The sequence below is a fragment of the Podarcis bocagei genome, assembly GCF_964188305.1.
Source record: "Podarcis bocagei genome assembly, chromosome: 2".
Taxonomy (NCBI): Eukaryota; Metazoa; Chordata; class Lepidosauria; order Squamata; family Lacertidae; genus Podarcis; species Podarcis bocagei.
Genome location: NC_138126.1, coordinates 76,353,537 through 76,380,422, shown reverse-complemented (window position 1 = coordinate 76,380,422; position 26,886 = coordinate 76,353,537). Strand labels below are relative to the sequence as shown.

Below are 26,886 nucleotides of genomic sequence, written 5' to 3'. Positions count from 1 at the left end.
TTTACAGTCTCCCTCACCATTTATTTAGGATACTTATACCCAAAAGGTACCAAAAAAAGGTTTACTGGCCCTGTATATGTTACCATCACATGGACAGCCCTACAGTAGGCATCAGTCAAAACTGGAGTGAGCAGCAGTTGGTAAGAACTGGGAAGAATTTTACATTCATAGGATAACTTTCACATAATATCACAATTTCTGGAATGTCTGCAAACAGCTGTGTTAACAGAAGTAAGCGCTGTCTAGCAACTCTGGTTATAAAAATCACATTTTATTTATATTAAGATATATATGTATCACCTTTCTGTCATTAAAAACCTCTGAGGCAGCTAACAAATTATTAAAACAATAATACAATACCATGTGACTTTATATCAAACTATTTAAAATGCACCATATTTGTATCATACTTTTTAAATTGTGTCATAATGTAAAGTAACAAACGTAATCAAGGTAACTCCTTCCCCAGTAATGGGTAGTGTTTCTTGGTAGACTTGACACAATTGCTCACACATGAGACTTGTTTTTATCATTCATGATACTCATTTAAAATAATGCACTTTGTTCCCAAAAGGCAACAGTTATGTCTTTAAGCAAGCTGAAGGCACCTGACTGGTACATTTAGAGCAAGCTCTGTATTATAAAGTAACTTTATTACATACCTAGTATGTAACTGAAGACATTTCAGGCAGAGATAGGAAAAGACCAAATTATTTGGAAATACAGATATGTATTAGTTTCCAGTGCCTTTCAGAATTAGAGGCAAATTATAGAAAAATTGACTAATGGAACATTGAAAGAGATGCATTACAAATGCAATGTAATCCTTAAAAAATAATTATAAGCCTAAATAAGGCATCACTCTCAGATGTAAACAACTGCATCTAGTGGTTAATATTTAAAACTACATCTGAAATAAGTAGGCTTGCAAGCAAAACTAGACTGCCAATGTTTTGCACATGAAAACCACCTCTCCATTTCTAAAACAGATGTTGATTTTTAAAAACCAGCATAAGCAGTGCATAAAATCATTTGTCTAGTGTTTAGCATCCACATAATTTCAAGCTTCAGGTTTTCTGAACAGAAGCAGCATCCTAAGCTGGGTGACGACACTTAACAATATTTAAATTCAGTAACATGTTTCACCTTTTGCCATTGTGCACTGAATGAACCGAATAGTAAAGTCAGTCCATCTATCTAGAACTTCAAGCATGTTTTAATCTTACAAAAAGGACATTTGCCAACAGTCCTAATGGGAAACAGGCTTTCCCTGCCCCTACCTTTTCGGATATTGTTCCTTGTAACCCGTACAATTACTGGCAGAGATCCCACAGTGGGATATACAGTATCTACATTCACAAAAATGAATGTGCGTTTAATAAATAAGTTGATTATAGAAAAAGTGTTTCCATTAGTCCTTTCTGGAAGTAAATTGAAGGATATGTCTAGGTACTATTTAGTTCATAACAGGGTATGCAGCTTGATCAGAAAGTCGTGCCTTTTATAATCACTGAATTTTCTTCTTCATCCTTTAATGTCTTTTTGCTTTTAGATGTGTTTCTGTAATTAATTCTGTAAATAAATAGAAAGAAAAACAGGAAACTGTTAAAGCAAAAACTTGCATGATGCTGTCATACATTTCACATTTACATTCAAGGAAATGTCTCATTCAATAGGCAGATCTGCCATCTACATGTAAAACCAAACTTTGACTTTGGTTAGCCCCACGGCCCAAAGAACATAGTATATTAATCAGACCTTTAATTTGTAAAAAGTATGCTTCAGCTTGCCACTTCATATGGAGCACCAATCCAGATTAGATTCTGACAACAGCTTCTTTCTGAAAATTGTCCTGCGCCCTGCCATGGCGATATTTACCCCCTAAATTGCTACTGCCAATTGCATCTCTGGAGGCAAATAGCATCAGGGGTGGGGGTGAATTTCCATTGGGAAACTGGAGAGGGGCTCTGACCCAGAGAGGGATCCAATCGCCTGCTTTTCCTTCATAATAAATTGGTTGGCTTGAGCGTATTTTTAAAATTAGAGTGTTTGGTTTGTATCTAAGAAGCTACAATAGAGACAAATAATTAATATTTATCTAGCTGGCATACCACCCCACTGTTTCTCAGGAATTAAGCTATCTGTTTTTCTTGTTTTCATTATATCTTGTTGAAACCTCTTTTTCAGATCTCCAAGCAACACTACTGACTGCTCTGTATAACAGTGGTACCTTCAGGTTACATATGCTTCAGATTACAGACTCCACTAACCCAGAAATAGTGCTTCAGGTTAAGAACTTTGCTTCAGAATGAGAACAGAAATCGTGCACTGGAGGCACGGCAGCAGCAGGAGGCTAAAGTGGTGCTTCAGGTTAAGAACAGTTACAGGTTAAGAACGGACCTCCGGAACAACTGTATACTGCTCTAATCCCTTCTATAATCTCTTCTATACTGTCCTAATCTCTTCTATAATTTGATTCCCAACATTTTTACAGCATGACCCACAATGATACTGGCTGCAATCCCTGTTTGTTTAAATAATGGATGAAATGGTTTCTCCTTACCCTTTAACTCTTAGCATCTGTTCAATGGTATCTGGGAGAGGCATGCCATAACTTTCCGGAAGAAACAGGGTGACAATTCCTGCTAGCACTGTCAAGCTTCCCATTAGAATGTAGGGAAGAAATCTATCATAAGCACCTGGTAGGAAGCACAGGGGGGCAAGGGAAGTAATAAGTGGTTATTGTCACGATGTTTTGCACAGACCAGTTCTTTGCAAACTGTGTTCTGAGGACTTCTAAGGTTGCTTGGAAGCTTATCTGGAGCCTCTCAACACAAAGATTGGTTAATGGTACATCAACTTTGCCCGTACTATTCATTGTACCCTGCAATAATACTGAACTGAGTGGCTTGTAGCACTAAAAGGGAGAGTAGTGGTATTTTGCCTGGCAGAAAATAAGATAGCTGGGAACTTACCAAGATATACAAAGTAAGGCGAAAGGATGCTGCCAAATCTGGAGGCCATTGAACTGGCACCAACTCCCATGTTCCTCACAACTGTTGGGTAGAGCTCAGCAGTGTAGACATAAACCATTGAGAACGCGGCTGTGATCCCAAACTTTCCAATCATCACCAGCGTAACGGAGAACACAGTGAGGTCTACAAATGACAATCAAGCTATGCGTAAGTGTCAGTAAGTTTATCTGCCTTCTGCCATTCACTTTATCTTACTTCTTTTAAACCTGCCTGTTGTAATGGATAGAGTGTCAGACTACGACTTGAGAAACCAGGGTTCGAATCCCCACCTAGCCGAGAAGCTCACTGGGTGACCTTGTGCCAGGCACTGTGTCTCAGCCTAGCCTACCTCACCGAGTTGTTGTGAAGACAAAACTGGGTTGGGTTGGAGAACCATGTACACCACCTTGAGCTCCTTGGAGGAAAAAGTGGGCCATATATGTATCGTATTTTTCGCCCTATAGGACGCACTTTTCCGCCTCCAAAAATGAAGGGGAAATCTGTGTGCGTTCTATGGGGCGAATGCAGGCTTTTGCTGAAGCTTGGAGAGCGAGAGGGGTCGGTGTGCACCGACCCCTCTCGCTCTCCAGGCTTCAGGAAGCTATCAGCAAGCCTGGGGAGCCCGCGGGAGTTCCCGCAGGGCTCCCTTGGTTGCGGATAGCAGCCTGCTGCCCGGAGCGCGGGGAGCACTGAAGCAGAGCGCCCTGTGCTTCGGGCTGACATCGGGCAGCCCCACAAGCTCGGGGGACAGCGGGGAGGCAGAGCACCGCCATCCCAATGTTCCCCGACCTGGTTTGGATTCCCCGACCTGGTTTTTTGGGGGGAAATAAAGGAATTTCCCCCCCCCTTTATTTCCCTCCCCCCCCAAAAAAGACTAGGTGCATCCTATGGGCCGGTGCGTCCTATGGGACGAAAAATACAGTAATAAATAAATAGATTCACAAAGACTAGTCATGTTAGTCTGTTGCAGCAAAAAGCCAAAATCAAAACCTAGACTATGAATCACACGGCACTTCAAAAAGAATATCCAATATATTGTTCTTTTCAAAAGCTGATATCACAATGTGAAGTGGCTGATAGAACAACCCCACCCCAAATAAAAAGATTGTCAGATTAGTGTTCAGTTGCTGGTATAATAGGAACAAATGAGAGAACTCATTTATTTATGTACAAACGTTGTATGCCATGCCATGTTATAATGGTCCCTGGGAGACTGACAAGAAATAAGTGTAAAAACAGTTTAAATACAGAATCAAACATAAAACCCCCAAATCTGACAGCATATTCTCAGCACTGTAAGCTCCCTTTCTGTCTTATATTGGTCTTCAGATATAATGAATAGAAGCAGAATAGGCTTCTATTTTAAACTGTGCACTAATGGACAAATACAGTCACCCGCTCGCTATTCTACCTGTAATGCCCACAGTTCAACCTGCTTGACCTTGTGGATTATATCTACAAAAGTAGGGGGAAAGTTCATATCAAGTAAAATGTTCTTACATGCAGGTACCAACTGAATGAAGAGAAGGACACATCCTCCTAAGAACAAGACTCCTGCCATTGAATACCGCCGGGGAAGATAATGGAGGAGCAGCCAAGAGATGGTGTAAGCTGGGACTTCGATGATTGCCGAAAGGAAGCAATTGAGATAGATGTCTCCGTGCAGGTTAGGGGTATCCAGAGAGAGGCCAAAGTAGCCAATGGAAATTACCATCCTGAAAGACAGAGCTATATTGTAATAAATATTCGGGGGCCTCAGAATAAGTGCTGCATTGGACTAGGCTTTGAAAATTATGTTTTGTTTTATTTAGCAAGATTTATACACTGCCTAATAAAAAAATAAAAAAATCTCTGAGCGGTTTGCATAAAATGGTATCAAATGTTCATTAAAAATGACAATAAAACTGGCTTTAAAAACATAATGAAATCATCAAAATAATGATAAAATCAACAGATTTTAAAAAGAAACGCACATACATTTACACATGATAGCAAGTGTTCCCAAGTAGAAAGAAATGCATTGTCTCCATTTGTTGGCGTTCACATTACTGTCCAGTCCCAACTGCATTAATCCCAGGGGCTCAGACACCTTCCTAGGGTAATGGCTCATTCACAGCGTGGAGGGAACATGTCCTTCCTCTCCTCTCCACCACTCTAAGTGGCATGAGAAGGGGACACCCAACAGAGGTCTGGATCTGTAGTAATCTGATCAGGCATAAGAATTGCATTAATTAGACCTCCTGGCAGTTTGCTCGTTTCAAATGTTACTTTAGTTGTGTTGTGAAGAGCATGGGTACACATACCAGTTCCACCACTGACCTCTCTTAAGGTATCTGAACTAAAGGGATTCTTAGACCTCACACACAGGATCTGCAGCTTCACATGTTACCAGACTGCACCACTTTTGATTGCAGGTGGGGAACACAGTCTCTGAATGCTCCCTCATGTACAAATCTCCCTATATATTCAAAATGCAAATCAAGGAGGTGGAGCCCATAAATGTCTCCCTGACATCTTAGTTTTATATATGAATATATATATTTTTAATGTGGATGTGAATTTAAACTTGCCATTGGAAGTAAAACAACAGCAGACAAATTATGTGAAGCTAGTTATGACAGCATAGCGTCCAACTCCAAAAGAGCAGGATTTATCTGCTGCAGTAAACACACAAAAAACCAAGGTGAGTGAATCTTTGATAGAAATTCTCAAAGCAAATGCTAGCTGGATTGGGATTTAGACTGAAGCAGAGACATTTCAATATGCTGCTATGTGAAATGCCACACACACACATTTATACGTAAATAATGTTATGCAATGTGGCTCCTGGGTGTTTATAGGTGTGTGATTACGGCCACAGTCTCAACTACTGTGAATCAAGCTGGTTTCCTCAAAATGTTTTGGACCACAACTCCCATCAGCTCCAGTGGTCAGGGATGATTGGAGTTGCAGTCCCCAAGACATTTGGAGGGCACCAGCTTGGGGGAAGCTGCTCTGAATTAGCTGTCTCATAAGGAGAGGAAAGCTTTGAGGAAAGTTCATCAACTGCTTACCATAAAATCACACACATGATAGTGATCGATCGGATATTCTGGGTCCTCACTAGGTCCAGAATGCTGTATGACCGCTGGTCCTGGGAATTCACATCTTGTAGCTATAGACAAAAATTACAGATGCACACATGAAAACCTGTTTTCTTTAAAATTAAGTGGCATTTCATTCAGCAGGAAATTTCAGTTGCATGTTCAAGGTAAATAAGGAACCTTTGCTATTAAGTGCTCTTGTTTAAAAAAATATATATATGGGTGATGATTCAGTGCAGAAGTGGCCACTGCTAATTGTTTCCGAATAGAACTAATATCAATATGCTGTTATTATACTGCATCATAGAAATCCGAATTTTGGAGGGAAATGGGGAGAAAAAAATGAACTTAGCAAATGATGATATAGTTTCAATTAAAATACTCAACTGCACTTAATATTAAACCAATCATGTGACTGCAAAGGGACTATGTAAAGTAATAATAATATTATTATTATAATATTTTTTATTTATATGCTGACCATCTGACTGGGTTGCTCGAGCCACTCTGGGCTCCCAACAAAAAATAGTAAAAACACAACACAACACCACATACTAAAAACTTCCCTGAACAGGGCTGCCTTCAGTTGTAAACATATATTTAGTAAAACTAAATATAGGAATTACAATTTCAACTTAATTCCATTTTAATGTAAAGTCATGGGTGTGTATTTTTTTTTAAAGAACGCTGTTGCCTTGTTCTCTTGTACTGTTATCCTGAAGCTTTAGATTTTTGCTGACATTTCTTTTTGATCCAAAAATAAATCAATTAGATGGTATCTCATGTACTATGGCAAAAACCCAGAGTATTCACAGGCAGGAGCCAGCAGGAGGGTCAGTGTGAGTTTTCAGGCACATGTCAGCTGCCTTATTAAACATCACTTGCCATGTTTGGGTTGGAAGATGAACTGCCAATTCTTTGTCTGGGGGATTCCTCTAATGAGTGGTTCAAACCATGACCCTAACTGCAAATTACTGTGTAAAACAATCCAGCAATTTCAATAAAAGCTAATAGCATGATATCATGTGCACATGGAATGGATGTGAAAGCTTTGTTGCCTTGTGTAATTATGTAGGTGGGTAGCTCCTCTGAGCCACTCCCTGCAAATAAAAGGCTGGAGGTTGTATGCTCCAGAACGAGAGCAGCAAAGAGGGCACTCAAAAGATCCAAAACTGTCTCACGGTAAAATATGAAGAACTCCCTATCAGATTCACCCCAGCAGTGAGTCCGAAGAAATGATTAGTGGTATTTGAGTCTCAGAGTTACATGGACGTGGTAGAACTGCACTGTTATTGCTGATGTTATGGGCAGTAACTAAGAACAGCTTCATTTCACTCAGGACACCAAAACATAATGGACTCTTCACTGGGAAGAATTTACATTTTTGCAGAACAGGATTGTGAGGAGGCACTGGCGAGTCCTTGCAGGAAGTTTCTGCAGCAATAAACAAGGTCTGGCTGAAGAACACGTCTCCTCTCTCAGCATGTAGAAATAAACCAGAAATCCTGAGAGGGAAGTGCGAGTCTGAGGGCGACAGAAATTGAGGAAGAGAAGAGAAGAAGAGATGGCTGCAGAAAATGCCCCATGGTGCTTGGTACTTATTATAGAGCCACAGTTCATGCCTAATAGGCAAGGAAGAGGGTGGTTCCCTCTACCTCAATGCTGTAGATGCCAAGAATGCCGACTGGCTAAGCAGTAGGGTGGCAACCTCATTTCCTAACAGTCAAAAGGAATGTTGGTGGGGTGGACACAGGAGGGTGGTATTGAGGGAAGGAGCGCTAGTAATTTTTGTGTTAATTGTGTACAGGGGGAAGGCTAGGAGAAGGATGGGGGAACAACCTAGGCACAGGAAGAGAGGAGAAGCCGATAGGAAGGATGAAGCTGGCTCCTGAATTCTGAGAACCAAGGGCCTACCAGATCTGTTCTGAAGCAAGAATGTCCTGGCATCCTGAGGAATCTCAAGAAGGGTGGGTTACAGGGGAGACCAGTCCACTGTGACGTGTAACAATTACTGTGAGTTGTGTGTTGTTGAAAAAATGCAATATCCCTGAAACAGGGAAGATAAATACAAATAACACCTGTTGTACTATAAACAGATGATCTAAAAAGGTCCTAGCTTTAACATTTATGCCAGCCTAACATAAAGAATAAGTAGAGTGCTGCATTTTAAAGGAGTTGAGAAGCAAATCCAGGATGTTGCCAAATCACAAGTTATAGGATTGCATCCAATATTAATCCTACTCAGAGTAGACAGTTACTAAGACATTATTAATGGAGGTCCATTAATTTAAATGGGTCCACTCTTAAGTCGAACTTAGCTGGATTCAACCCACAGTATAAAATGCTCTTCATATAACATTAAATGGGTTGAAAATGATTGTATATAGATAGGTTCATTACTGGAGAGCTAGATTTCATCTCATCAAGCAGAACATTTTAATGGGCACTGCCATAACCAGACACTGGGAAGAAAATGTAAACAGATGCAACGCATGGGCAGGTTTACCTCAATGAGGTCAAATATTACATCTGGAGCAGCAACATGGTTCATTTCTGCAGCTTTCCGAATGATGTCTTCTGCTTCTTTAATCTTGCCTTGGGACAGCAGCCATCGAGGTGATTCTGGAATGAACCTGTGATGTTTCAACATAACTTCAACAGAACAGCCAGGGTTGTTAAGCCTACATCCCAAACCACCATGGTCAAAAAGACTTTAACTTCAATGCTATCCTCTGTCCTTGCATAGAAATACAATGTTGAAGAGCCAGTGTATAAACAGAGCAAGATTAGAGTCATTAACCCGTATGAAAAGGAGGAATTTATTCTATGCATATGAATGGGCTTTTGGCAGAGGTTTCAGGAAGCAACAACCCTGCTAATTCTAACATGTGACTATACATTAAATAACCTAGCAACATAAAAGGGTGTGTGTGTATTATACATGTTAGTGAAGTCGTTTCTACGAGTGGCAATAACACATTTCAGCAAGTCTCCCAAAAACAACTCTTAGGGTTCTTGGAGAAACAACAGAAATTAAAATTCTTAGGATCTGAAATGTGATGAATTAAAAGAAGTTAAAGACTGAACTGTATGACAACATGCACCTTTGGTTTTAACTCTTTGGTTTCACATTGCATCCTGTTTCTCTTTTTCCCCTCCCCACCCCCACTGTAACTTATTATGTGTTACCTAGGTTGTCTGGTAGCAAAAACAATGTTTTATATATATATATGTATAAAAAACAATTTTCGTGTTTTCATATATATATATATATATATATATATATATATGTATGTATATATATGTATGCAGGTTTTGGTGTCTTCGGGTGTCTTCCCGTGTAAGAGTTGGGGTGTCTAGGCGACGTTTCGACGAGGTCTCACTCGTCATCTTCAGGCTGGTGCTTTCGGCTTCTTGTTACTGGAACAGAGCAGGATCTCAGTGTTTGAGTTCCTATAAACACTGAGATCCTGCTCTGTTCCAGTAACAAGAAGCCGAAAGCACCAGCCTGAAGATGACGAGTGAGACCTCGTCGAAACGTCGCCTAGACACCCCAACTCTTACACGGGAAGACACCCGAAGACACCAAAACCTGCATTCCTGTACCCGTGAAAATCTACGAAAGCAAATATATATGTATGTATATATATGTATGTATATATATGTATGTATATATGTAGACTGTGAGTCCTAAAATATCTGCTTCCTGTCTTGCAGGCCTTTTCCACCTTACCTGGGAGCATGGGGCCCAGACTGACTCCAGCTGTTGAACAGACACTTGGACTGGGAGTTTTGCTGGGGAGATTGTTGCTGCTATTGATATTAATTTTTTGTATCTTTATTTCAGATCTTACGATTTCTGTGGAAATTGTTCAGTTTGGTTGTATATTTTTTATGTTTTATCCATTATTTCCCACTACTTCTGTTATGTCGGAACTGTGCATTTTATCATGTTGTAAGCTGCCTCAGCACAGTTTGAACTATGGAAAGGACATACAGTATATGAATAAAATGATGTATGTATGTAATTTGAAAAAAATTAAATCAACTGAGGGTGCCCCCAGTAAAGGCATAGCTAGCACTAGCTAGCTTCCAAAATGTGAACATTTTATTTAAAATACACTCACCACCACAGTGGAACGTACAGCAGGCCAGGTATAGTGAGAGCCACTAGCAGCGTCCGCCAGTCTCTGATGAAGTAAGCGCACAGTGGCAGCAGCATGTAGCCAAACGCATAAAATATGCAAACGCCTAATGTGCAGTAGATAATACGGACTGATTTGCCAAGTATTTCTGTGCCTGTTCAAAACAAGGGAGTGTTGATTAGCCTTTTAACTTTTAAAAAGCCCTCTTGTTTTACCCAAATGTGTTTGTGAAACATTTTAAAAAGCCCAGTGCATCTTCCTTGGATTTAAGATATGCCTCTACTTCTGTTCCTGATCCTGCATAAAGAAGAGTATTTAGATTGATAGTGATGAGTGAGTTCCTCATGATCAAGCATTTTGCGGTATATGATAGTACATAATATTCTGGGTTAAGAGGATGTAATATATTGAAATACAGTTCAAAGAGACAGTCTAGCCTTCACATAAGATATTTATTAACTCTCTAATGGCCACTGGATTCAAGACCAAATGAATGGTTAGCAAAGAATTCACATTCTACTCTTTGCCAGTACTTCAAGCTAGTATATTCATTCAGTTAGAAAGAAATAGATGTGTGAATGCCTCATTGACATCTTTCCAGTAAAAAATAAAAAGGCACTGGGGATGCAGTCATACCTTTATAACGTAATACTTAATTACGCTGCTTAAATCCCATTCAATTCTACAGCATGAAAGACTGAAGCCACAGGACAAAACGCACAATTAGCTTATGGGAAGACTGTTCAATGTGTATGTTGGGCTATTACGAAGACTGGAAGGTCTGCACACCCTAACATCTTCCACTGCAGACTCGTTGCCATTTCAGTTTGGTAACTCAGAGCTTGAGTGTCTTACACGGAGTGAAGAGAACGAGCTGGATGGGGCTAAGGGAAACAAGTAGAGCAGGGGTCAGCAATTTTTTTTAGCAGCAGGCTGGTCCACTGTCCCTCAGACCTTGTGGTGGGCTGGAGTAGCAGCACCGGGGGGGGGGTAGCTGGAAGAAGAGGCAAGGGGGACAAGTAGTCCTCCTCCCCCCAGCCCCAGCCGCTGTGCTTACCTTTCCAGGGGCTGCCACCACGGCTGCTGCTTCTGCTTCTGCTTCTCGTGGATAGGCAGAGTGAGCTTGTCCGCTCCACTCTCTGGCCCACAGGAGCACCAGGGTGGCGACAGTGATGGGAGGAAGAGGCTGAGCAGTGGCAGCTCTACCAATCAAATGCCGCGGAATGGGGACATCTCTGCCAATCAAACGCCGCAGAGGTAAACCAGGCGCAGTGTCTGAGTGGCAGAGCCGCCACTGGTCAGCCTCTTCCTCCTGTTGCCATCACCGGGAGTCTCGGCTTTGCGGCACGGGCTGGATTTAGAACCCAGGTGGGCCTGATCCGGCCCGGGGGCCGTAGTTTGCCGACCCCTGGTGTATAGCTTGCCCAATCTTTATAATGGCTTAGCATGCACTGGGAGAGGGAGGAATGTATTGTGGGAGGAGGAAGAGCCCAAACATAACATCACTCATTGAGAAATTTGGCACCAATACTGAGAATTCATACTCTGCTTAAAGACTGTTACATACCAAGTACAAACGCTGCCACATAATTAGAGATCTGCCCTATTCCAACTATGAGAAACAGGATGGAAAACATCTCCCAGGTTGTTGAGAAGATCTGGAGGAAGCTAAAGCCAGTCTGGACTCCCATTGTGACAAACAGCACATTTTTCCTTCCAAACCTATCATGGGACAAAGATAAATAAAAATCATGTTAGTTCATGAAACATTAAAATAGTAGAAATCTAGGGTCTGGGGTGTATATTTGTGGGGATTAATATTTATTAACTTTCATGGGGGTCCTCTTGATCACATCTCCCTCAGCCTTGTTTTCTCTCTACATCAGGGGTACCCAATCTGGTGCCTTCCAGATGTTGCTGGACTGCAAGTCCCATAATCCTTGACTACTGGCCACATTAGCTGGGGGTGATGGGAACAGTAGGTTGATGGGGACCCTTTCTCCTACTGGAGATAGTATGCCCTTGAATACCAGTTACTGGGAGTGGGGAGAATGATGTTGTACTCAGGTCCACTCAGTGGGCTACACAGAGACACCAGGTTCACCACTGTTAGAAGAGATTGCTAGACTAGGTTGGCTTTTGGCCTGATCCATCATGGTTCTTCTTATATTCTTAAAGAGAACCAAAACATTTATTTGGGTTGGAAGCAGAGGAAGTTTCTCTGGATTCAAACTTTTGTTCCCATTACTTTAAACTGCTGTACTGGGGATCCAAGATTGAGAAACACTGTGGCTTGTGCCATGATAAAAAAAGCCACTTGTAAGGTAGGTTGGCACTAGAGTATAAATCCAATAATTGTCATCTGCCCAATGTATTCAATGTTTACTTTGCATTTCAGGTGTGATATGAATTATGACTTCTTGCTTTTATTTTTAAAACAAAGCATGGCTATTTTGATGTGTTTTCTGTGATTATTTAAACATATGCAGGTGTTTCAAATTACTACTTTAAAGGTTATGGATAAATTCTTACATTTTCAATAAACATTTATCTCCAAAGGGAAACATTTTATTTTTAGCCGAATTTGCCCTGCTTTTTAAACACAATGGACAACTCAAACAGAATAAGGATATGATGTTTTTACATTGTTGCTGTTCTTGAGTAGTTCTTTTATGATGTATCTTGTTATCAAGTGATTTTTAACAGGTTGTGGGAGCGAACTGGATTGGGATGATAACTGGGAGCGACAGTTGCGCTGTATGTACTCCAAACAGAAAATAGTGTTGTCTATGCAGATACTAAGTTGCATTATTACATTTCAATGTTCAAGGGCAATATCACTTTACACTGTGTTTTATGTCCTGCTTGACCCCTTGAGAAAAAGGTGTAGAATTTAAGCTGAGGTTCAGGCATGAAAAGTACAATTGTATCCTAAATATGTTCAGTACATAACATCCAGTTTCATTTTCATCAGAGCTACTGCATTACATACATACACAGAGATATCTAAGCAGGTAAGTTAAGCCAAAGGTTGGCCATAAAACACATCACAATGAAATTTTGATTTACTTATTTCATAATGTCAAAATGGCATCATTCATAGTTGTGATAAGCATATCTGAACGATAAAGGAAGATATCAAATATATTAGTTTCTGTTGTGCTGGCAGCTTAAATTGATGGCTTTGCTGATTATTTACGATTGCTCAAGGGTGGAAAGATGGCATCACACAAATTATTGTTTGATATACTACTATAAATTCAAAATTTGTTGAAATACCTCATGCTTAACTAAAAGAAAAAAAGTTATGGGAAGCATGTTGTGCTCTCAAAGTCCATCACAGATTGTGCAATTATGGCAAGAAGAACCAAGCATTTTGGTGTTACCTATTTAAAAATCAGCTAATTCACTACAGTTGAAAAATAAATCCACTGCAATGCAGAAACTTAGCTGTAACTGAATTTTAAAGGGTTGTGTCTTAAAAAACACACAAAACCATTAATATATACACTTTACCTGTCTGAGAGTTGTCCAGATACAAAGGAGCCAATCAGTACGCCCACAAAGAACAAAGAGGTAGTTAGAGGTGCTTTCCAGTCGTTTTCACACACAAGATCCCACTGTAAGAGAGAGAGAGAGTTTCAATATTTCTGGCATGCATGTAATATATATGGCCCGTTTTCTACAATAACCAAACAGTAACCTACTACATTACTACTAGAATGGACTTTTTAAATTTAAAAAGTACCTTTATGTGTAAATCAGAATTCAATGCTTTGATCTAAACTCTCTTACACCAAATGCCTGTTTGGTCTATCTGCTGAGGCCTTAGGTCAGGGGTCAGCAAACTTTTTCAGCAGGGGGCCAGGTCCACTGTCCCTCAGACCTTGTGGGGGGCCGGATTATATTTTTTTTTGGGGGGGGGAGAAAAAAAGAACGAATTCTTATGCCCCACAAATAACCCAGAGATGCATTTTAAATAAAAACACACATTCTACTCATGTAAACACACGCTGCTTCCTGGACTGTCCATGGGCCGGATTTAGAAAGCAACTGGACCAGCTCCGGCTCCCAGGCCTTAGGTTGCCTACCCATGCCTTAGGTTAAACCATCAAAGAACAAGGCTCTACAGATGCTGAACTACAGAGCTAAGTTCTTAGCATAGGGTGATTCAAAGAAAAATGAGTGGAATTTAAAGGAATTTTTTGTTTAAATTTGAATGTTGCATTGTTGACAATATATTCCTAGATACACAAGCAAGCGCAATGCCTTGGATCCTAAATTGTTCCTCCATTCATGAAAAGGGGAGGTCAACTGCTGCCAACTCACACTGCACCACAGTATCACACATTATTTTCAAGGGTTTCCCCAATCCCCAGGAGCAGATTTTCAGGGAATGCAGAGGGAAGGTGAGAGGTGTGAACAAAAAAACTGTTATATTCATGTAAGAGTTGTTAGGATCCGAGCCAGTGAGTATGTTTTTGTGGGTTTTTTTTTTTAAGGAATGTGCACATTTTCCAAAGAACAGTTGAAAACAGACTGTCAGAACAGCAGAGTCTGAGACCAATGCTTAACACTTTAGGGCAAGGGTGACCAACCTGCAGCCCTCCTAGGCAATATGGTGAATGGTCAGAGATGAAGGAAGCTGGAGTCCCAACAATATCTGGAGAGCCACAGAATATACCCCTCTGCTCTAGGGGGTGCAAATTATGGTTGAGTTTTCACCCCCTGCTCACCAAGTTGCAACTCTCTGGTAGAAAATGAACACTGGATTTTTCCCGAGGCACATAGAAGTGCTTCTTGAATTGTAGCCCACAGAACATACTTTTGTTACAGCTTCAAATTGCTTTTTTACACCTTATCTATATTGACTTTGCCACGTGCAAAGGCCTTCCAATCTGCATCAGTAAGACATCTGCCCTGAAATTGGAGGGGAATCAGCGTTAAATGCCACCCAAAGTTGTGTTTGCACAGGTGAGACTGCGCTGTTTCCGTGTGAGCTTAGCATGTATTTAGCTCAACAGCAGTTAGAATTGCAGTGTAGCCTAGTAGCATTACTTGGGACAGATTCAGAACTGAATATAGCAAATCAACTCAGGCAAGAGCTATTTTCATTCTCCGATACCTTTTAGGCAAGGTTACTGAAGTTCACAGAGCTAGGCTGCAGGTCTCACATAATGCTAAATGTAATGCCTTTTCTTATACTGAGCATGTAACATCATTAGCAGTAGAAAAATATATACCTGACTACTTTTTCCTGACCTTCACATACTAGTCTATTCCCTGCCACCGAGATAATTCAGATGATGAAATCCACTCAAAGTTGCCAAAGGCATGTCAAATCCTAACAATCACAAGAGCTACAACTTATATCAGGCCAGATAGTGCATAAAACATTGTCAGAGAGGATTAGAAAGGTCTGTGTTGCGCATGATGATAATGCTTTATCTGCAAGGTGTGACACAGTAAGTCATTCACCATGTGGTGTCCTCTTAATTACGTATCTCAGGGCACTCCACTTAAGATGAAAGACAAATTTCATAACATAGACTGACAATGTGGGATAGTGGAAGGCCATCAAAATGGGGTTCAACGAGATAAAAACAAAACACAACAATACAAATTCTAAAATCAATTACCGTAAATAATAATAATAATAATAATAATAATAATAATAATAATAATAATAATAATAATAATAATAATGAATTCTTTATACCCTGCCCATCTGGCTGGGTTTCCCCAGCCACTCTGGGCGGCTCCCAACAGAGTATTAAAAATAGAATCAAACATTAAAAACTTCCCTAAACAGGGCTACAAACTCTAAAAACAGAAAAACCATTAATACAAGTGTATAATTTATATTTAAGAAATGATTGGGTCACACCTCAGGGAAAGCCTTCTTAAACAAAAATGCATTTAATAGGTGCCTAAACTTCATGACACTGAGTGCCAATCAAATATTGGCTGGTAACTGATTCCAGGGGGCTGGAGCTGCAACACTAAAATACCTCTTTCTAGAACAAGCACAGCTCCTGGGCAGGCAGTACTCTTAGCAGTGCCCCATCTAAAGAACACATTTGCCAGACAGGGATATATAGAGTGAGGTGGTTACTTAGGTAACCTGGTCCCAAGTTGTTTAGGGCTTTAAATGCTACAAACAAAATACTGAACTACACCCGGTGGCATACCAGCAGTCAGAGCAGTTCCCTCAACAGGGGTGTTAGTTTTATCTATTTTATTTATTTATTTCACAAAATTTGTATGCTGCTTGATTGTTAAAAACAACAACAAAACACCCTCAAGGCAGATTACAAAACAATAAAATCAAGAAAAATGTACAATATATTAAAACATACAAAAAGTTAAAATATGAAAACAGATTAAAATTCACACCAGCATTTCTAAGCATCTGTGTAGGCTTGCCTAAACAAGAATACAGTGAAGTCACACATGCTTGAGATCAATAGGCAGGGAGTTCCAAAGTGTAGATGCTGTCAAACTAAATGACTGAGTTCTTACAAATGCAGAATGGTTATTATGTGGCACCTGTGGTAGTGCCAATTCCACCAATCGAAGTGGTCAAGTGGGCACATATGGGGTAAGGCAATCTTGTAGGTGAACTTGTCCCAAGTTATTAAGGGTTAGATGATGTTGTCCCCAGTCAACAATCTAGCTGCAGCTTCCAGGTTAAACCCAAGGGAAGCCCCACACAGAGCACAATGCAGCACTCCAGTCTTGGGGTCACCAGTGCCAAGACCACAGTAGCCAAGCTATTGGGTGTATTAACTATGGGCATCTTGCAACTCCACGGATTGCATTACACAAACAGGTTTTCCACAGGGGCTATGGTCAAAAAATTCTCATTCTATAAATTAACAGAACGGGCTGCATCACTTCTGCCTTGGACTGGAAAGTTACAGAAGCACTGTGGCACAGCACTGGTCTGATGTGTAGGGCATCTCCTGAAGGAGACCTATTTCTCAGGTTACAAAACTTGCAGGCCCGGCATAGCAGAATGTGGCCTTGATATTAACAAACGTTTCCATAGTGCAGCTCTTATAAACATAGTATCAAGAATGGCCTCCGAATATTCAATTCCACCCTGATGACATAAACATGGTTATCTTGAATATCATCACTGAAGTATGTGATGTCTATTTTCAGGGACATACAAATGATTTCATTCTAAATCTAATAGTAAATGTTTTCAAATCTGAGCTTTCAACCAAGGAAGTAAGTCTCACTAAACTCAGTGGAATTCATTTCTGAGTAAATAACCTTAGGATCATGATGTTGATATATTCATTTTTATTTCACCCTGCTATCATAATGTGTTTCTACACACACACCCAATTTTAAAATCTGTTTACTGACAGTCCTAGGTACAGGTAAGTAACTAGGGTCAATCGTCAAAATGGTCACTGCCAACATTCACTGTGGATATTTGCAAGGTGAATACAGCACTGAGTCATACATACGTACAGTAGTGGTCACTATCAAACTACCAGGTTATTAGATTTTTACATCTGTGTGGAGGAAATATTGCATTGTAAAATGTGACCCGCTCTTACCGACGTTTATCATATGCTATTTTGGCTGTTTAAAGCCACTGAAAAAGAAGGTGAGAAAGCAAGTTCGTGGGGAAACAGTACATTACTCAGTGGAAACCTTCAACAAAGAGTAGTTTTTTCAGCCTGGTGAGCCTGAATCCCCTGGGTCCAAATGACACTTTCTGTGACAGTGGCAGACACTTTGACAGTCTAATCCCAATCAGAATTTGGCATGCCTAAACCCACTGATTCCAATGGTCTCAGATATACCTAATTATGTATAGGATGCATGACAAAAGTGGAGATTCTTTGTAGACTGTGCATGTGTTACATCAGGAGGGAGAAAGACATAATAGCCTGGTGTTAACCCAGAAGCGGGACAACCAACCAGCAGGAACTGGGTTGGGATCCTTATCCTATGCATCTTTACTTACTAAGAGAAATAGGTCACACTGAATTCAACTATAATTACTCCAATGTAACTGTCCACAGGATAGCAGTCTCACTTTATAGAACATTTGGACATTAGGAAATGCTATAACAGAAACACAGCAGATTTCCTCCTTTCATTTTTAAGAAAGACCTTTACTATTTTTTAGAAAACCTATTTTTTAAAAAATAAAATAAAATAAACAGGTCAACTTCAAACCATTGCTTATGAAGCAGGCTTGTTTCAACAAAACATAGTTAAAATTAACAAGTGTTTATGGTTCAGATGAAACACTAAACTGCGTTCAATCAAAGATGGAAGCCAAAGTTCTGAGCTCTTCTTTATGGTTACACAGGAAGAGGAAAGGGGAAGGGAACCATGAAGGCCTGGCTTATCATGACATCTGAACTCTCCACGTGTGTAACTTTGGCACATATAAGGGCTAAGATCTGACACAGGGAGGGTTCCTTTCCTGTCATAGAAATCCAATGCTGGTATCCTCAGTGACCTTTAAACACAGTAGAGCACAGAGGACTTTGATGGATGCAGATAATGGGACTCATTCTTCATCAAACGTGAACACTCCCCACCCCTTCGAAAAATTTCTTGTAAGGCTGAATCTCAGGCAAAGGTCACCCTGACTAAATGGCAAGGTAAGGCAAGAGATTAGAGAGTTAAGCACATTTAAAATTGAAAGTGGGAAAGTAGGTGAAAGGCCACTTATGCAACTGCTCCATACAACATAAACACAACACCTTTATAAAGTGTTTAGTTGCTCCACATCTTTGGCTATGAATTGCCAACTGTGCTTTTATCTAGCTATGCAATTTTTTTTGTTTCTTTTATAAGTGTCATTTAAGGTGAGGATAGGAGTAGGTATATGGAAGTTCTGAAAACTAGGGCAAAGAGCATATATTACTTATGGGTAGAGACTTGTATGTAGGGTGGGGCATGGCTTTACAGGAAGGAAGAAATGTAAGTAGGTTAAAGGGAACTGTGTTTCCTAGATGCTTTTATGTTATCTTTATACACTATGCTGAACTCAGTGCATGGGCATATAATGCACCATTTCCCCAATCCCTTTGCTTAAGATTGTGTGCCATTCATATTAGGCTTTGTCCTATTTGATGAAACTCCAGGGTCCAAACTAAGATCCTATGGAATATGGCAAACTGTAAAATATTTATATCTGCTTGTCTCATTTATGAGACAAGCAGAGTTCATATTTCCAAAACATTACTAAAGGAATGTAATATAGGAGACTACACAGTGCAACAGCTTAATCCCACGAATATTTATTCAAAGGTTAGTCCCATTGTGTTCAATGGGGCTTAGTAAATGTGTTTAGGACTGAACTCTAGAAGTATTCTGATAAGGAAAGGCTAAATTCCTTAAATTAGTGCTGGGCATATACATATTTTGCCTAGCTCACCTTTGTAGATTTCAGGTCGTGAAAGTGGGGCAAAACCCCCCTCCCAATATTGCATTAATGTCTGTGTGTACGTATGTAATTTCAGAATCTTCTGTCTTGCATGGACATAAAAGAGGGATTATTGGATTGAATTGTACTATTTATATTTTACCACAAACCCTGTAAATATTACTAAAACATTTCTTTAAGTCACTCTAGGTGGTCAGATACAAAGGAGCGTAAGAGTCCCTGGGAAGAGCATTCCACATGTGACAAGCCAATAGGCGTTAAAATCCTAAAATCCAGATCCTAAGGTTTCTTCATGAGTAGTCTTACAGTATCTTTTGAGGCTCCGATGCTACTCCCTCTTGTTAGATGGCATTCATTATTCCCTGGACACACAACCCATTCATCCGTCGTCCACAATGTTATGAACTATATGGGACAAGCATAAAGCACACTTCATGCCCTCAGAAAGAAAAGCAGGAAGGTGGCCATGTATATTTTTAAAAAGGTAAATGTGGGCTTCATGTTGCAGATTGCAGTTAACAGTGGGGCCCTGGATCTGAAAAAGGCCACAGATTGTGGAAGCATAGCAAATATAATGCTGGAATTAAGAAAATAACAAAAATAATATAAAAGTATGAACACTGCATACCTGGTTAAGAGGTATTTTTTTAATATAACCCTCCCAAAACTTTGAATTATTCTAGTAAGTGAACAGTCAAATAGCCTTTGGATCAGAACTGCCTGGTTTGTATTTCATTGCACTGAACTATCCCTAGTATGAACTGCCTCCTTGGCTCTTGCACTGACATGGTCTCCTACAGTGAATTGCAAGAAGGATTAGCTAGCAAACATAATAACTTCTGAGCCAGATTCTAGCCATGGAATTTGAGGTCTTACTGTGTTCAGTGTGAGCACTGCATACATTTGCTGGTACCAGGGGACCTGGAAGACTGCAATTTTCAAGCTTTTTGAGTATGTGATCCTTTCTGAATACAAAGGTTGCTTTCAGATGACCTAATGTTCAATAAAGTTTGTGGAAAGGTCATTATGATGTTGTCTGTTTATTGAGCATACAACACAATTTGTTTGCCTGGACGTCGTGCCAAGCAGTTGTTGTCCTACAATATCCAGTGCAGTTTCCTATCACTTTCCTTATTGAATAAAGTCCTGGTCCTGACCCCTGAATAAAAGCTGGTTTGTTGTGCACAAGCATCAGATCCATTTTTAATTGTGTAACCTGAATTTAACAGTATGCAAGACGTTATGCATCTTTAAACAAGACAGACCAGCTGACATCAACCCGTCTCCATGCACCAACCTCTTCTGCAGCCACTGCCACAATATGCTCTTCCTGTTGCTGTGCGGATGCTGCTAAAGACCCTCTGGGGCAATCTCACCTATGTCATGCTCTAAGGAAGATGGGTTCCTTCCTCCATGAGCAAGGTAGTCCCACAAAGTGCCTGGACTGATGTCACTTTGCAGTCACAAATACAGCTTGATGTTTCCCAGTAGCGAACTGTGGCACTGCAAACAGGTGCTCCCCAGGCCACTTTGTCCACAATGGTTCACTCATAGAAAGGACCCCTCTTCAGACTGAGGCACATGAAACGCTTTAGGAGTGTTTCTGCCACTATGCTGCAACAACAATGTGACAGCAGCACCCCTAGACTCACAGGGGCTGGGCTGGAGGTGGTGATTGGCTGGTCACTGGTGGCATCAGCTGCATCAGCACTGATCCACTGCTCTTCCCTCTCAGAAGAGCTGCTTGGTCAGGCCAATGGCCCATTCAGTTCAACATCCTGTTCTCACATTGCTGAACCAGATGCCTGTGGGAAACCCGCAAGCCGGATTTGAGAACAAGGACACTCTCCCTTCTGGGGGTATCCAGCACCTGACATTCATAAGCATTACTGCCTCTGACTATGGAGGCAGAGCACAGCCAGACAGTAATGACTAGTAAAGGTAAAGGTACCCCTGACCGTTAGGTCCAGTAGCGGACGACTCTGGGGTTGCGGCGCTTATCTCGCTCTATAGGCCAAGGGAGCCGGCCTTTGTGCGCAGACAGCTTCCAGGTCATGTGGCCAGCATGACTGGCGAAAGCAGAGCAGCGAACGGAAATGCTGTTTACCTTCCCACTGGAGCGGCACCTATTTATCTACTTGCACTTTGTAATGACTAGTAGTCACCACCGAACAAGGGGACCTGATATGGGAATAGTCAGGATTTATGTTAGGGGAGGCAGAACCTCAGTTTGTTAAGGAGTTAAGTATTTGCATTTACTTGATGGGGGGGTTGCCCCCTACCCCCCCCCCAGCTACGCCCATGGGCCCTGAACCTCTATCAGCTAAGGCTAGTATTAATGGTCTGAACTGAAACATATTTCTCCTTCCTGAAGAGCACTTGTTCCCTGGTTGTGGACACTGCAGTCAGAATTATGTAGGTAGGATGGAGGTGGGAGGAAGAGGGAACAATTTGCCTTGAAGCAGGGTTTTGAACGAAACAGACCTTTGGTCCATTCCAACTCCTGTGATTGTGCAAAACAAGTTTTGCATACAGGGTCAATAAAGAGCAGTTTCTAGAGTGCGTAGATCTGATACTCTCAAGCAGTGCTATGGACTATGCAAACTTTCGGCACATGTTAGTAAAATATTTTACTAAGTTACTATGTATGTAAAAGTACTGACTCAGAAAATGCTACACATCAATACGTGGAAAAGTTTGTTTACAGAAACTTATAACGCTATCCAATCTTAACATAATACTTTGAGGTAAGTTCCACTGTAACTAGTGATGCTTACTTTCAAGTAAATAGGCATAAGAGTGATGTGCCAGAACACATTTGTTTTAATCTGAGATGATTAAACCCAAAGCACATAAGAACTTAAACTATTTCAAAGCTATGGGAAAGGCATGTTCCTCAATTTTCTTTTAACCGTTTCAACCCATTTAAAGGTTAACTACAATTATAATTTAAGGTTAACTACAACTATTATATGGGACGCGGGTGGTGCTGTGGGTTAAACCACAGTGCCTAGGACTTGCCGATCAGAAGGTCGGCGATTCGAATCCCCGCGACGGGGTGAGCTCCCGTTGCTTGGTCCCTGCTTATGCCAACCTAGAAGTTCAAAAGCACGTCAAAGTGCAAGTAGATAAATAGGTACCGCTCTGGCGGGAAGGTAAACGGCGTTTCTGTGCGCTGCTCTGGTTCGCCAGAAGTGGCTTAGTCATGCTGGCCACATGACCCGGAAGCTGTACGCCAGCTCCTTCAGCCAATAAAGCGAGATGAGCGCCGCAACCCCAGTCGGTCACGACTGGACATAATGATCAGGGGTCCCTTTACCTTTACAACTATTATATAATTAAAGAGCTAAATAATTTCTTAAAAATAAAAAATAGATATATGAAATGCACATAATGTAGCTCAGTAGTAGAGCAACTGCTTTGCATGTAGAAGGTTCCAGATTTAATCCCCAGCATCTCAAGATAGAGCTGCAAATCTCCCCAGTCTGAAATCCAACAGAGGTGCTGCAGTGAGTATTGACCACAGGAAGCTAGAGGGACCAATGGTTTAACTTGTTATAAGGCAGCTTCCCATGTTTCTAAGTATGGGAAAGTAACATGCCAGTTCCACTGTCTCTGCTCCTTCTGCAATTTTCCAAAAGGAAGTAAGGGAGCATGCAAATTTTCTCTGTATTGTACTGAAGGAAGCTATTACCTGCAGTAATTTAGCAAGTAATAGAATAATTGTATGTGTGGACGTGTTCATTGCTATTGAACAATACTGCACTATATTTTCCATGCTTTTCTTGGATATACAAATAAATGAGTAGGTAGGTAAAATCACAGAATGGTAGGGGCCAAGAGGGTCACAGTCCAACCCCTGATAATCTACTAATAACTCTAAACCCAACTGCAGCACCCAAATGAACCCTAAAATGAGTGGCCATTCAATTCCCATTACATTGACCTTTGTTATGTGACTTCATAAATCATACTACTATTAAGTTCTTCTGCCATAAATCTGTAGCAATTTGTCAGCAGTTCCATCTGTGCACACTGTGCTACAAGCTACTAGACAACAATTACAAAATCTTGACTGGAGTAATTCAAATTGCACTCATTTCTGTTTGCCAGGGGGAGAGAGAGAGAAGAAAGCATTCTACATGCAAATATATGATCTAGCTTACTTTAAAGTAACTTTAAAGTAAGCCAGTTAGAATCACCGTCAACTAAGAATAATGTGCTTACTGGGATATAATATTGCCATTATTCCAATTTTGTTCTGATGGTTTTCTTTTCTTCCTCTAAAAGTTACTTCTCCATAAAAGTCACAGGACCCTATGGAAGGAAGAGTCAACATAGGAATGAAAGGGAAACTGAGGGGAGTGGTGTTGTGCTCATGTCCTGCCTGCAGGCTTCCCAGAAGAGCATCTAGTTGGCCACTGTAAGAACAGAAGACCGAAATAAATGGGCTTTTGGCCTGGTCCAGCAGGACTCTGTTTATGTTATTGTGTTAAAGCTTTCTGTAGCAACGAGCCTGGACATTACCAACTTCTCATTCCGTTTCCTGTGTGGCAGAAGTCACTCAGGCTATTCCTCCTTCCTCCTGCATCCCCTGGGTAAAAACCAAGAAGTATCTGTCATGAACATGAGAAGCTAAGGAGCCACTGGTCATGTTTGGCACCATAGGAATAGTTTGGACTTATTTGCTCACTTTAGAAGGGGAGGTGACCTAGAGAAGAGAGAGGGGAGCTGAAGAAAGGGCACCCCCCCATCACGCATGGGCCAGGGGGATCTCGGAATTTTATGGATACCCGAGTTTTAGAAGAAGAGAGATCTTGCAAGTGCACAAAGAAGTGCCTGGCAGGTTAATTTGTTAAAGAAACGACCACAGCAGGGGAAATGCCAAAGACATGTCAAGTTGGCAACAGAGCAGGAGCGCGTTGTGCTACAACGAACTGAGGCTTCTCTCTCAAAGCATCGCTCTCCTTAGGTCTCTTGGGTTTCTGCCCTCCGATCCCTTTCTGAGGAGCCCAGAGAGGAGTCCAAGGTTTCTCAAGCGACCCTGCGAGGTGGGGCTAGGAAAGTTCACGGGGTGATCCGGCCATTGGCCCAAGGTCACCCCGTGAACTTCAGGGCTGATCGAGCGCCGCTCAAGTCCCAGCCACGCGCTCTCCTCTCCATGCCCATGTCCAGAAGAGGCCACCTCGCGAGCAGCCGCCCCTCCTTGCCTCCCTACCTCGCTGACGATGGTGGAGAGGTAGGGCTCTCGGCTGTACTCCCAGCCGTCCAGGCACTTCTCCTGCTCCACCTGGCTGAGGTTGACGTCCCGCCCGGGCACCAGGTTGCGGGCGGAGAAGTTGGCCAGGGCCTCCAGGCTGTAGCGGCGGCAGCGCGACGGGACCTGCCGCCTGCCGCGCTCCTCCAGCGGGATGCTGGCGTTGAGCCACTCGAGGCTCAGGTTGGCGCTGGCCGGCACCCGGCACCGGTGCTCGGGGGTGTCGATGAGGAAGACGGCCGAGAGCCCGTTGAAGCCGTTGGGGATGATGCTGGCGCTGAGCAGGAAGAAGACGAGGCGCTGGAAGGGGCCCCACTCGCCCAGGAAGGCGGTGCTCTGGTCGTAGTCGTACATAGCGGGCGGGCGGGGGGCAAAGCGAGCGCGCCCTGGCCGGCCGGCAACGGACAAGCGAGGGCCGAAGAGCCGCCTTCTGCTACGACATGTGGCCGCAGCCTCTCTCGGCCTGGGCGGGGAACAGGCGAGCCGCTGCCGCTGCCGCCGCCGCCGCTATGAGGTAAAGTGCGGCCGCGGCTGCCGGCAGCAGCAAGTGCTTCTTCGCACGGGGAGCGGGTGGGTGTGGTTTGTACACAAAGGCCTAGAGTCGCGCTGGGCCCAGAGCCAAGGCGGAGGCCGCGGAGTCCCCGCGCGTGAGGCGGCGGCGGCCAGCCTAGTTACAGGGTCTCTTTTTGCTTTCGGCATTTCCCGTCACTTGTAATGCAGGCGGCCTCCTCGGCGAAGAAGCTGGCTCCGGGGTTCGGGTACCGCACCGTAGTCTGGGCAATATGTGCATTGCCTCGCAGCCGGCCCGGAGAAACGCTGACGTCGAGCTCTACGTCGGCCGCACAGGCCCGGAATGTAATGCTAGTCACACTAGACTAGAGGAGCTCCAGCAGATAATTAGCCACACAAGTTTTTAATGTTTGAGGTTTCGCCGTGGTTTTATAAGGGTTGGAAGCCGCAATCCGGTGAGATGGGCAGATGATGATGATAATAATAATAATAATAATAATAATAATAATAATAATAATAATAATAATAATAATAATAATAATAATAATAATTTAGGAGGTCGCCCTGGATCCTGTCAGCAGAGACTAGCCCTGAAATGGCTAACCTTTGAATGGGTTTTCGCTCTCACACAGGACACTGGACATGTGCCCCCCTCCCCCCAGTTTCCTGGGTCTATAGTGTGTTCATCCAACGTGGATTCATTTTCATAAAGAAAAATGGGTTTCATGAGCAAATTCTGCAAAGGCTAAAATGGGGTTTGGTGGAAGGGGGGTGTTGTGTATGTTTGGCACTTTGAGTGCACCTGAGGTGAACAGTGCTCCATTTTTCCTAGTGTGGCCTGGGTAGTGTTGGGCAGGGCAACACGTGGCAGGGCCTTCTCTGCTATAGCCCCACACTTGCAGAAGGTGGTCCCATAGAGTACCCTCTGCATAATTTTTTGACCAGCCTCTGAAACATCTTTGTTGTTGCTTTCATGGATTGATTTAAACTGGGCGGCAGCAGTGGTGGGGTTCTTTATACTTCGTTATATTCATGTTCTTTTTGCTATTTTTTATGTTGGTATTTTAAAAAATTTGAGTGTTTTAAATGTTTAAGGTGTATTTATATATTGTTTATTGATTGCTGTTTAGTTTGTGTATCATGTTTAATGCTTTGTGATGATATTCTCCTAAAAGCCAGGCTAGAAAACTATTAAATAAATAAATAAATAAATAATAAATCAGATATCTTATTACTCAGCCAGCATAGTTTTAGGCAAGTTACTTTCTCTCAACTTCATCTTTCTCATAAGGTTATTATGAAGATAAACTGAGCTATCTGTATACTACTCTGCTGCTTGGATAAAGGGATACAAAGGGGATGCATGAAATCATACAGAAAAGTATTTTGTTTCACTTCTGGAAAAACCAGTAGTTCAGTACTTGAGAAAGTAAAATAAAAGGCAGGCCTTCCA

General features: G+C 41.9%; 1 protein-coding gene and 1 long non-coding RNA gene across 2 annotated transcripts; one reads left to right on the top strand and one right to left on the bottom strand.

Moving 5' to 3' along the window:
- LOC308582453 (organic cation/carnitine transporter 2-like) lies at window positions 1-25,371 on the bottom strand. Its single transcript, XM_081185597.1, has 10 exons — window positions 24,885-25,371; window positions 13,759-13,862; window positions 11,810-11,964; window positions 10,225-10,396; window positions 8,604-8,730; window positions 6,068-6,168; window positions 4,515-4,729; window positions 2,976-3,158; window positions 2,564-2,699; window positions 1-1,572 (listed from the first exon to the last, which is right to left on the bottom strand). The coding sequence occupies exons 1-10, from the start codon at window positions 25,275-25,277 to the stop codon at window positions 1,485-1,487; spliced, it is 1,674 nt and encodes a 557-aa protein (XP_081041723.1). The 5' UTR covers window positions 25,278-25,371; the 3' UTR covers window positions 1-1,484.
- On the top strand, window positions 25,321-26,886 carry LOC308582501. Its single transcript, XR_014005710.1, has 2 exons — window positions 25,321-25,437; window positions 25,989-26,886. It is a non-coding gene; the product is annotated as an uncharacterized lncRNA (long non-coding RNA).

What these genes read in the sequence shown, in the direction of transcription:
- LOC308582453 (XM_081185597.1), bottom strand. Translation starts at nt 25,277, where the DNA reads ATGTACGACTACGACCAGAGCACCGCCTTCCTGGGCGAGTGGGGCCCC. An exon ending in TCTCCACCATCGTCAGCGAG is followed by an intron (nt 13,863 to 24,884) that starts GTAGGGAGGCAA and finishes TCTCTCTTACAG; the next exon opens with TGGGATCTTGTGTGTGAAAA. An exon ending in TAATATTTGACCTCATTGAG is followed by an intron (nt 6,169 to 8,603) that starts GTAAACCTGCCC and finishes TTTTGTCTATAG; the next exon opens with CTACAAGATGTGAATTCCCA.